This window comes from Cryptomeria japonica, chromosome 4 (genome assembly GCF_030272615.1).
Source record: "Cryptomeria japonica chromosome 4, Sugi_1.0, whole genome shotgun sequence".
Taxonomy (NCBI): domain Eukaryota; kingdom Viridiplantae; phylum Streptophyta; class Pinopsida; order Cupressales; family Cupressaceae; genus Cryptomeria; species Cryptomeria japonica.
The window spans coordinates 50,901,856-50,914,744 of record NC_081408.1 but is presented as its reverse complement, the minus strand read 5'-3'; the positions used below and the strand labels follow the sequence as shown (position 1 = coordinate 50,914,744).

General features: G+C 32.5%; 1 protein-coding gene across 1 annotated transcript; it reads right to left on the bottom strand.

Moving 5' to 3' along the window:
* Positions 1-10,960: 10,960 nt before the first annotated feature.
* LOC131056806 (putative expansin-A17) lies at positions 10,961-12,015 on the bottom strand. Its single transcript, XM_057991078.2, has 3 exons — positions 11,886-12,015; positions 11,350-11,671; positions 10,961-11,270 (listed from the first exon to the last, which is right to left on the bottom strand). The coding sequence occupies exons 1-3, from the start codon at positions 12,013-12,015 to the stop codon at positions 10,961-10,963; spliced, it is 762 nt and encodes a 253-aa protein (XP_057847061.2).
* Between the last annotated feature and the right edge of the window lie 874 nt (positions 12,016-12,889).

Sequence of the window (12,889 nt, the reverse complement as noted above, 5' to 3'; positions counted from 1 at the left end):
ACATTTAAAGCAAGTCCCACTAAACACTCTCTTATCTTGTCTTATGCTATCTTTTTCAAAACCCTCATTCTGGTAACCATTAGGTTCTCTCCTTCGATACAAAATTCTATCATCCTTCCAGTATGAATTGCCTTCATTGTTTACTTGCCTATCCTTGTTCTCTTCTGTATAGGTTCCTCTTCCTCCTTGAAATCTTCCTCTGGAAAACCTTCCTCCTCTACCTCTTTGTCTCTTCTCATGTCTTTTGTTCAACTTCTCTTTTGTTTTCAAGGCATACTAGTAAGCTTCTTCAACACTCTGCAACTTGATCAAACTATGTTCACTAGCTTCTTCAACACTCTGCAACTTGATCAAACTATGTTCACCCTATATAGGCATCTGCAATCCATTCAAATATCTTGCAACTTGTTCAACCTCATCATTGAAATGTCTAGATCTGATATTTAATTTGTAGAATACTTCGGTATACTCCTTCACATTAGGTTCTTTCTGCTTCAAGTTTTGTAACTTCCGGAACATATTTACTTGATAATCAGCTGGCATAAACTTCATTTTTAACTTGGCAACCATCTGCTCTCATGATTTGATCTTCTCTTTAGCTCTTCTCTGTCTATCAACCTGCAAATGTTCCCACCAAAGAGATGCATGACCTCTCAACCAGGTACAGGAATACTACACCTTCCTTTCTTTTGTGTTGTTCTCAAAATCAAAATACTTCTCTATCTCTGAGATCCAATCCATTAAATCATCTGAATCCATTTTTCCATGATACTCTGATGGGGTAAAATGTGGTTTAGTGTTAACCCTACTCAAAACCCTCAAGAACCTTTCTTCATCTGGATCAATTGAAGGTGGGTTTGCTACTTATTCTACTGGTGCTTCTTCTTCATCTTCACTCACGTCTTCAATAGGTCCGCCTCTTCTCTAGGCTATCTCAACATCTTCTAACTAGACTGCAATTCCTCTCAACATTTCCATCATAGTAGGGTCTGCATTCCCACGCACTCCACCATTCATATTTCCTCTTCGAGCCATCTTCACGCTAGTCCCCTACAGTTGCAGGTTGGATCCAAAGTCTACCACCCCACAACAAAATCTTCAAGACAACACAATCTCTGGAACGAAAGCTCGCTCTGATACCAATTGGTGCAGTCATCAGTTATCAATCTAGACCAGGCAGCAAGAGTAAACACAATGGAAACAAGAGTATATGATGGAGGCAATGCAGAACTGAATGAATTATATCTTGAAAACTGATTACAGATAACCAATAACATCCAGGTTACAAGATTCGACTCACTAGCTTGCTACATACATTCTCAATTACAAAATTGGTCAACTCCAAACCTCTAAATCTTAAGATCTATCTTCTACCTTTTAGATTCTATCGACTTGCCAGGCAGACACCATTGAGGAACGTTTTTAGCATCACATATAATTTGATAGCAAGCTTCACATGCAGCTCCATTGTTGAGCCGCAGTATTTGTGCCATATCCAGCACTATACATATTACCATACCCACAAGCACTGTCTGCAACAACAACATCACAAGCAACTTTAACTTCATATAAACTTGCAAACAAGAAGCAAACAAAGAAACTATATTAATGTCCACAAATCAACTAATAGTAGAGGGACTATTCATAATCTCCAAACAAGACAATAATAAGAATGATGATTAAAACTTTTTCCATTGAGTTTATTGAATTATAGAAGGGAACCTAACTGAAACTTACCCATGATTCCAGTGGCATCACTCCCTCCATAAAAAGTAGCATGCCCTACAGTCCAGCCTTGAACCAGTACTGCTCTTAGGATAAAAGATGATAATGCACACACCACTATAACCATCTTCATCACTGACATTTCTTATACAGTCTTCTAATACCAAACAAACTGGGAAAGCTGATAACATTTCTTCCAATCATACCCTTCCTATATATACACAACTGTTTTCTGGAGGATGGAACATTTAATCTCAAGACAAGCATAATGATAAAAGCACGAGGAGAACTTTGAGGCATTAAATTCAATGCATATGTACTAAAGGTACAAAAGTCACTGGATTTGGAAGCAACTCAATGCAAATTTCATCGTGGCATGTTTTACACCATTGATAAGTAGTTTAGGTTATTGAAGCTGAGCAAGCAATAGCTTCATGGACAAGTCCTCAACTGTAACGATTTAGTAGTGATCTATCTATATATTTTAACATTCAAAGTTGACAAGGAATTTTTTTCGTAAATTGAAGCTATTCGGATATTACATTCTTTGCACTCTTTGGCGGCTCCTTTGATGTTGCTAGTTTTGACCGTCAAACAATTAATTAAAGAAGTATAAAATAGGGGATGAAGTCAAGGATTGTACTCTATGCAACTTGACTATAATGAATATCCCGCAGCCTCTGATTTTCAATTTTAGCCCAAAAAATATTAACGTAGATTCACACTCTCAAATTAAAAAAGAACTCGTGAACAATATCAAATCCTCCACTCAAAAAACAATTAACTGTAAGCCTATAGTTATCAACAGACATCCATGGAGAAGATATCAACAGTTTATTTAATTTTACTTGTGGATTTATTAAGTGTTCATATTATCAACATTGTATTTTATTTGATTTATCAAATATTCTTCTCAGCAATTGGGCTCATTTTGACCTTACCAAATCAAAATTTAAAAATGAAAATAGTTTTATCGTGAATAAGAAAAAAAGGAGCCTCACAATATATAATACTCATCGTGAATGAGAAGAAAGATACGCGTATTATAAGTCTTTTATTCCATGCACCCACGGCGCCTGCTCAGGGTGTTCTTTATTCTGATGGTTAAATTTGTATATTATTTTTCTATTTAATATTTTTTTTGTTTCATGAAAATGATTTAATGCTATAATATATATAAATAAGTATTATATTTTTGTTATATGTTTGATTGATAATCTAAATGTTTAGATTAATTTCATATTATTATTGTATTTTGATTTATACTTATCCTCTATCTTAGCTTTTTGTCCCAGTATCTTTTGCTAACTATTATAAACCAACATGACACATGTTTTTGTAACATGTTCCTATGCCATTATGTTTAAAAGCATCCAATCTGCACTTAGTTACACATGATTACATATCACATCACACACAATTGGAAACTGAAAAATTAGAAATATATAAGATAAAATAGTCAAAGTAGCCAGATTTATCAGGTATGGGTTGCACATGGGTTCTTTGGTACGCAATATGATATCCCTCTCCAACTTTCACTTTTTTGAGTCTATTTGAGAAGGTTGCAAATATGGGAGTCTTGAAAAAAGTATTGACATCAATTTCATTCTTATTAATAGAGGAAAAAGAATAAAATGTAGTTTTATGGAATGCACATATAAACAAGAAAGGAGAAAAATGGATTTGTGGAAAGATTTTAGAATCTTTCAAGAAAATGGAATTGTTAGGGGAAAGCCACATTATATAAGATTTGCCAACATTATCCTTTCCTATAAAGGAAGACATTAAGAATATGTTAAGCATTTCCATCAAGAAGAAATGATAGATGATTTCATGAGGAGAGTGGATAAATTTGTATGTGTGAAAAAGGAAGGAGAAGGAATTAAAATTCGAGTGAGACAGAATAAAATGTGAAAGGAGAAAGAGAATGCCAAAACAATGTCGGGAGATTGATAGGAGAGAAAAATGTAGATGGAAGGAAAAATAGAGGTTGGAAAGAGCTGGAGAAAGTGGTTTCTAGGAGCCATAGTAGTTTGGTATGTTAGTTGGAAGAAGCATGAATTTCACTATGTATGAAGAAGAAAGGAAGCCAAAAGAGGATGTGAAGGGGAAAAATATTCCATGAATATAAATGTGTTCTCAATGAATGCCATGATTGTAGGATATTATCAAATCAGGGTTGTTGAAAAGGCTTTAAATTTTTTGAATTGAATGCAATTGGCAGGTGTAAAGCCAAATTGCACAACCTTTGCCCCCATCCTCCTATATGCAAATCAGAATCTTAGAATCTATTGATGGCATCTAATAAATAATAAAACATAAATTTGGGAAAAAATAAAAAATGAAATAAATTGGGTTAAAAAAAATGGAGAAGTTAGAAAGGCATTTCTCTTTTGGGGTCATTCCTTGCAATGGTATGATGTGAGAGAAACCTAGGAGAGTTATAGGAGTATGAGTAGTACACCAAGTTTATTTTAGCTAGAAAAGACTTGAAACATAAGGTAAAATAAATATATTATTTAAATATACCTAGAAAATAGCTATCTTGTATGTTTTCTCTTCATGAGTTTAAATTTCCTTCTCAAAAGATTGTGAAGTTGAACCCTGAAAAAGTATTAGAAAATAATATCCATAATAAGAGTTTCAATTAAAACTATCCACTTGTTGGAAAATTTAATGTTCAACCTTTTTGCACTTCAACAATAAGTAGACATGATATTTTGTAGCCCATCCAATCTTTAAAAATATTCTTAACATAATAGATCGTGTGATAAACCAATTAGAGGATGCTAGCCCTAATGCTTTTGAAATTATAAGTTCAAGTGAGTCAACTCCCTAATGGTTGTGGTTTCTAAGCATTTGTATTTGCGATTGAGTAATGAGGTCTTCATAGACTTGGGGTTCCTTGAAATGGAACAAAATAATTAATTCCCATTTCAATGAAACTAAATGAATGATCAATGTTACTATAAGTTTGAAAATATAAAATAAAAAATGAATTTTCAAGATATTAGAAATGATAGTTAAGATGACACACTTAGAAAGACAAAATGAAGAGTTAAGTAGAGAATCTCAATAGAAGTACTTTCATGGTGGTATTATGAGAAATTACAAAACCATAATCTCCAATTGGAAAGATTTGATTCCACCATTAATATTAACTAATTATATGTATCCTAGTAGCAATAAAACTTTAATTGTAATCAATAAGATTGCATATGAAATATGTATCAAGTTAAGCTAAATATTAATATAGACAATGCCATATGGTATTATACTAAAAAAAGGGTGATACATTAATTATCGTATATTTTGGCATTAATAAATGCATTTGTAATCTCCTTAGGATAAGCATTGGCATTATTATGATTTCAACCATGCATGATTAGCTATAAATTCGTGTACCTAACATAAAAAATATGTTTTCTAGAAAATCAACTCTATAACTATTGTTCAATAAACCTTATCAAGTATTATATAATCATGAGTTATGTTAATATGGTTTGCATAATTCTGTAATTGAATTCTTAAGGTAAATATTATTATAGGTATCATGGGTATATGAGGACTTAATGAATATAGTGTTTTCACCTATATGGAGCAAGGTGTTGGTAATAATCATACATAAAGAAATTTAATCATTACTGATGAATTCCTCCATATAATTGGATAATTTTCACTATAGTGCACATGACAATCATCTTAAAGGCAACATTTTTAAAGACTATGACAATATTGTATAATATGAAGTTTTATTTAATACATCCAAGTATAGGACTAGTGGATGAGTTTTAGACATGAGTTCTCCATGTTTGGTAATTATATCAAAGAGCATCTTAGAATATGGTGGATATCCTACAATGTTGGCATCTACAATTACAAGAATCATTTAGTTATTTGACAAGTGCAAAAATTCTCTAGTTTGAAAATCAAGCTACTATAAGAATAATGGGTTACATAATAAGGAAAATGAAATTAGGACATTAGGAATATCATTACTCATAGTCTCATAGAATATTATGAAATGTATATCTCCACATATGAATATATGAGGACCCTAATATTATCAATTGTCTTGAGATTGTACGACTCAAATATTGATCATGCTTATTGCAAGTTTGTAAACATTGATAGGTGTCTTTTGAGGTTCAAACGAAATTTTGTAATTATATTAGAATGATGTCATATATTATTATGATGTATGATATTACTAGACCATACTAAAGCAGGACACAATTAGGAGCCATATTGAGACCTTAGCATTATTTTTACATATTACATGAAGTTTATTGACCTCTTAAGTACCACAACCCTAATAAGAGAACTACCATGGGAAGTAAGAAAGGACATTATTGTTGTGTTCAACGTTGGTACGCTTGTGTGCAAATCTTGGTAATGACAAGGATAAACCTATGTTTTAAGACCTATAATATTTTGTACACTTGTGATATTGGAGATATTAGAGGTAGAATTATATAGAGAAGACATCAAGATGCCTATAATTATGAACTATTTGGAAAATTCTATGTAGTGGCAATAGGTGATTTAAGTTCCTTAATGTCATTTTATTCTTCTTATTTAGTGCAATAATAATATATGCTATATAAATTTTGAATGGTATTTTCATAATGGGTTAAAGGATGCTATATGACTATAAAATATATATATTAACTTCTTAAGTAGAAGAACCTCCATATTAAATCTATTAGGCGAATTTTGAATGGTAGTATTTTCTTGTGAGTTTGTGTGAACTAGGGTAATTTGAAGTTGAGTAATAAGGTTACTTCCTAGGTTGATGAAATAAATCTTGGGATGTTTGAGTTGGTTTATGAATAATAATAGGAGTACTTTGAGTCAAACCCTAATATCTTTAAAGCGAAAGTGTTATAGTAACATTGCTATTGTTAGGTATTATTAATGAAAGCGAAATACTTATGAAACTTTAACAATGGGAAACTTGTGTATATGTTTCTTTTGAGAGAAACCTTGTAAGGAGATCTGTGTGTAACCTTCATCCCTTTAGAAGTATGTACATAGGCAATTTTTAGGCAAAGGATGCCCCTGTAACCTCAAGTCAATAGGGGGGAAGTTGTAGGGGGGTGGCTATCAAGTTAGGGGCTATTCTTAATTGATTTAACCTTTTCTATTTAGTAGGCTTTAGATGTGACTAAAATATTTATTAGATGGTTTTGAAAAAGATAATAAAATTTGATAGTTTATATTTAATACATATTGTGCTTTAGAATATTAAGTTGAATGAATTGAATGGGTTTACTACCTTATGATCGATATTGGTTTATATTTACTTGATGAATAGAGGTCATCTTCTATTGGTTCAAAGTCAATTTATTTTTTGTGAAATTTATTCCCTAAATCTATAAGAATCTATGTGTAGGCTCCTAAATTTGTCAATTATGAGCTACATATTTTGAATTAGAATCCTCTCATGTGATTATAGTGTTAAGCTAGGTATAGCTACTAAATTTTTTAGTAATGAACAAAATAAGGGCCCTACTAGGGCATAGTTAGAGATTGTATACCTCTACTATGCAGTCTACCCTTCTCCATTTGACCTAATCATTGATGTTTAAATACTATGACCCATTCTAAGATAAGCTTGTCCATTCTTTATATTTATAGTATTTAAGGAATGTATTATGTCAAAGCACTATTAGGCATACTTTATATATAGCAAGATTGATTCCACCAGGAGCATATCGGCCTTGGGGCCAGATACATGTTGATGATGCATATCCCATGTTAATCTAGAGACCTAGATAGATTCCATCATGACAATGTGGGTTATGGGGCCAATGTCATTCTAACAATGGACATCTACTTTATACTAAAGAATTAGATGTTTTTTTGTCAATAGCATGCAAGACTTGATGTCAACAACATGTAGGAATGGACCACCTTGTTTTCTTAGGAGTCTGAACAATTACAAGGAAGAGAGTTTCTAATGAAGAATGGGTAGGTAATAATTGGACTGACCCCATATTATAATTTTGGGCATATCTTGATGTGGAAATGACATACTTGACCTTGTTAGAAAAAGGATAGACACACAAAGTAGTATGGTATGCATCAAATCATATTCCCACTTTCGTATTGGTATTATTTTTTAGGTGCCATCATCCTTGTAAACCCTTTTAATATCTATTTCCCTAATTTTATTTGTAATTTACCCATAATAGGTGAAACTGTTTAACCAATAGGGGTGAAAGAACTCATGTAAAGGAAAACTTACTATTATCATTTGTCTTCTAGGAAAAGGATGAAATAGCTTGGTGTACCCTTTGGAATGTCTTATTTTCAAGTGCTTGGACATTGGCAAGGAGTTGTAAGTGCATGTATGATGGCTATTATAGTCATCACAAGTCCCTATGATAGAATTTATGATAGAAGACCACTCTCTTAGTCCATAGGTGGCCAAATTAGAAAGATGACATATGAAAATTGTAAGAAACATTTGTAAGTGGTTGTTTTAGGATTTTGGCATGGTATTATTGTAGGTGATTTGTTTCTTGTTATTTTTTTATACTACAATGGTATTCATTCCCAAGAGTTTCTATAAATTGGGAGCTTGGGCTTGTGTTTTCTAGCAAGTTTTATTTAGTTGTGCAAGTGCAACAGTGCTACCAGATTCTATAGAGTTACTCAAAAAAGTGTATTACTATTGTAATCTCTCATTGGATTAGTATTATACTTGTCTCTATTTCTCTGTTGGATATATTTCCCAAAATCCTTTCTCCACGTATATTTAATGTTATATGTGTTATGGTTTTCTTTGTATTTCCTTGATTTTGTAATTACATTTTATAAAGGTTAATCTTTGGATTCAGGTTTTCGATTAATTTAGTTTAATTTCACTAGAAGGATTTCTTCACCTTGTTTTACAACATTTGCTATCAAAGCTAAAATTTTCATTGAGGGAGGGACACCTTTCTCTTAAGTGTTGAAGGATTTTTGTTGTAGTAGGTATTTTTTATTTATGGATTTTTTGTATATTTTTTGAAAGATTGTATACCATGGCCTTTATGTCTCATTAGGATATTGACAAGTTCAATGGTACTGGTTACAAGATGTGGAATTATAAAGTGGAATATCTCCTTAAAGAAATTTCAATGGTTACTTGTTGCAGAAGACGAGAAACCAAAGGTCTCTACCTTGTCAAATGGAGGCTTGGTAGAAGTTCAACACGAAGGCACAAGAAAGCATTTGATTGTGTTTCATAGACTTTGTCCTACTAAATGTCTCTATAGAAGATACTAAATACAAGATATGGAGGAAAGTGGGTAAAATATATCAAACTAAGATTTTGTCTAACAAGTTATATCTCAAAAATATTTTGTCTTCTTTGAAAATGAGGTGTGGTGATTCTACTATTGAAAACTTGAATTCTTTTAATTTGATTATAAGTCATCTTGCATCAATAGATGTTAATATAGAGGATGGTGATATGCGTATTTTTTTGCTTTTCTCTTTGCCAGTTCTTGGCAATAATCTAATCATTGCCAATTGTAGTGGTGGTAGAATGCTAAAGATGGATGGTATTATTCCTATATTTCTTTTAGAAGAGATTAAGAGAAAGAACGTGAATGCTAGCTCCCAAGATTCCTTCCATGTATGTGGAAGGTCCAAGGAGAAAGGGCCTATAGGGGATAAAAAGAAGGATAAGTATAAAGGATGTTCTAAAACCCCAGAAAGAGAAGAGTGAAGTGTTGGAACTATGGTAAAAGAGGACATCTGAAGTAGTGTAGGAATAAGAAAAAGAGAACTGAAGCTTCCATGGATAATTCCTTTGATGATGATGATTTTGATGTTTTGTTTATTTCAGCTAATTCTATTAATAATGATGTTTGTCCTATTAATTCACGTACCTCTTACCATATGACTCCTAACAAGGAGTGGTGTTCTACATACAAAGAATATGATGGGGGAGAAGTTCTAATTTATTTATGGGATAATATAAATCAGAATTTAGTCACTTAACAAGATATTATGACTTGACAATTATGATGTTTAAATATACAAATTTATTTTATCAAGTCTACAAATCATAGCAACCAAAATGCTCATAAAACCATCCAATAATATTAACAAATTGGCACATCACAATATTTCTTTAATTCCAACAAATTCCACTATAAATATCTTTACAAGATACAACATTATTTTAGAATGTGATAACTAGTTTGTAGGTGGTAGTCATGAAATACATAAAAATAAAAAAAAATTGAAAACCTTCAATATCAACAACAATAAGTCTGATTAGTAGATCTTAGTGCATTTAACCATACAATAGTTGGAAGCATTAAGAATGGTAGGCCCAAATGAGGTGTATATTAGGTTTTTTTGGTCTTCCCATGTTTGCATGGAGGTGATTCACATCTTATTAATTATTTTTAAAAAAAATATTTATTAAGAATTGGGTCTTTTGCTATAAATATCTAGGATGCATGTGAAGTTACTGGTACGATTATGTTAATTACCACGTATCAATTGAAGCATTCAATCAACAAAGCTACGATTATGTTAATTACCATGTATCAATTGAAGCATTCAATCAACAAAGCAGTGGACTAGCTGGCCAGCCCTTACAATAGATTTTACAAAGAGAAAACTCTCTTTGGAGATTAGATTAAGCAATAAGTGGAGTTAGATTAATAGATTTGATTCAAGATGATTTGATTTGATTTACTGTGTTTCTTTTAATTTTACTTTGTTCTTATATATATTTGTTTGTTTCTATGTCTTTCAAATAATAACTGATTGTAACTGATTGTGAGATGAGTTATTGAATATTTTTGTTTTCTTAATTTGTAGCAAAGCCTCTTCTATCAAAAAAAAAATCTTGGTCGATTGTCAATACAAGCAATCAATCTTTACAGGTGCTAGAATAATCTTTAAAATTGTTATTGATACAACCAAATTGCAATACGGGTCCTTATAAAAGAACAATGGTGCTTACATAGAACCTGCAATTACACATATATTTGTGATTGAGTAAAGTGAACATTTACTACATATTGAATTTGCAAAATAGAAGCATTGCGCTCGCCCTAATCTTCGCTCGATTAGCTCCCTTGATGGGTTAGATACTAAAATATTATAGTGGAACGAAATCCTCAACTGATGGGATGTGCCACTTTGTATTGAAGAAACTTCTTATTGTTTTAGGGAATATTACATTGTCTATGATCACAAGAAAGAACACAGCAATAGTTAGTATTTATTTGAAATTTAGAGAGGAAGCAAATGTCTGGCCGAATTGCCAATTGGAAGGAACCACATTTAACATGGTCAGATTTCTTCCATTGCTGCTCATCACTCTAAATGACAAACTCTGGCCATTCAGATATGAATTGCTTTGCCAATTTGCTCCCCAGTTTCTGTCCATTTGTTGCCATTCAATGTTCGATCCCTTTATCCATGCTGCTGTAATATCTCCTCTTCCTCCAACATTGCTAATCAACACTAACTCAAAGTAGTCTCTTCCATTTATTGTAAAACGGATTCCCCCAGTCCTCTTGCAAGGAACCCTGCATGTTCAGAAACCATCTATTGCTTAGATCTATTGGATAATAATGTTTTTTGCAATGAACAAGAAAAATGACTTACCTCCTATAAACAACTGGTACAATTCCAGCTTTGTATTTGGCAATCTGCAGGAAGGCAGGTTCTGCCATGTCAAAATGCTGGAGAGGCAAATTACACCATCCTCCATTGTCATTTGGTAGGGCATTATTAGGTGGGCAGAAGTTAGTAGCAGTGATTATAATGAACTTGCCAAGCAGACACCATTGAGGAACTTTCTTATCATCACACCTAATTTGATAGCAAGCTCCACATACAGCCCCATTGTTGAACAGCGCACTGCTTAGAGCTGCAGTATTTGTGCCATATCCAGCACTATACATATTACCATACCCACAAGCACCGCCTGCAACAACAACATCACAACATACTTTATTTCATATAATCTTGCAAGCAACAAACAAAGAAACTATATTAATGTCCACAAATCAACAAATAGTAGAGGGAATATACAAAACTCCAAACAAGACAATAATAAACAAGACAATAATAAGCATCATGATTAAATTTTTTTCCATTGAGTTTATTGAATTATAGAAGAGTAGCTAACTGAAACTGACCCATGGTTCCAGTGGCATCACTCCCCCCATAAAACGTAGCATGCCCTGCAGTCCAGCCTTGAACTAGTATTGCTTTGAGGATAAAAGATGCTAATGCAAACACCAACATAACCATCTTCATCACTGCCATCTCTTTTACAGTCTTGTAATACCCAATAAACTGAGAAAGCTGATATGATTTCTTCCATTCATACCCTTCCTATATATACACAACTAGTTTCTGGAGGATTTAACCTTTGATCTCAAGGCAAGCATCAAGATAAAAGCACGAGGAGAACTTTGAGGCATTAAATTCAATGCATATGTACTGAAGGTACAAAAGTAACTGGATTTGGAAGCAACTCAATGTAATTTTTCACCGTGTCATGTTTTACACCATTGATTAGTAGTTGAGCTTATTGAAGCTGAGCAAGCAATAGCTTCATGGACAAGTCATCAACTGTAATGATTTAGTAGTGATCTATCTATATATTTTAAAATTAAAAGTTGACATGGAAATTTTTTCATAAACTGAAGTGAAGTGAGGGTATAGCTATTCTAATATTACATTATTTGCACTCTTTGGCGGCTCCTTTTCTGGTGCCCTGTTTCTAGCCAAGCAATACTGATTTTAGGGTGTTGCTTCTGATCACTGAAATACCTTATATAAAAAAACAATTGTCATTTGCATATAAAATGTAACCAAATTCGATGTCGATGCATAGCCAATTTCTTTCCTTGGATAAATTATCAAACCAGGTATTTGCATTTTTTTAGCTTCTAGATGTTATCCAACTATTCGTACTCTCAGCAGTTGGGCTTGTTTTGACCTTAGCAACTCATAATTTTAAATAAAAACAATTTTATCGTGAATGTTAAGAAAAGAACCTCACAAGATTCATAAACATTAGCTTAATGTAAATGATATTATGCATATCGGAAGTATTTAATATTAATATAATTCTTTAACTGTAATTGTGAAATTAGTATGTATGGAGGAAGAATGTTAGTGTAATGCCCCGCCA

Bases quoted from the DNA above. Each gene is read 5' to 3' on its own strand.
- LOC131056806 (XM_057991078.2), bottom strand. From the start codon at position 12,015: ATGGCAGTGATGAAGATGGTTATGTTGGTGTTTGCATTAGCATCTTTT. The intron at 11,672-11,885 runs GTCAGTTTCAGT...TTGTTGTTGCAG, and splicing joins TGATGCCACTGGAACCATGG to GCGGTGCTTGTGGGTATGGT. The intron at 11,271-11,349 runs GTAAGTCATTTT...CTGAACATGCAG, and splicing joins GTACCAGTTGTTTATAGGAG to GGTTCCTTGCAAGAGGACTG.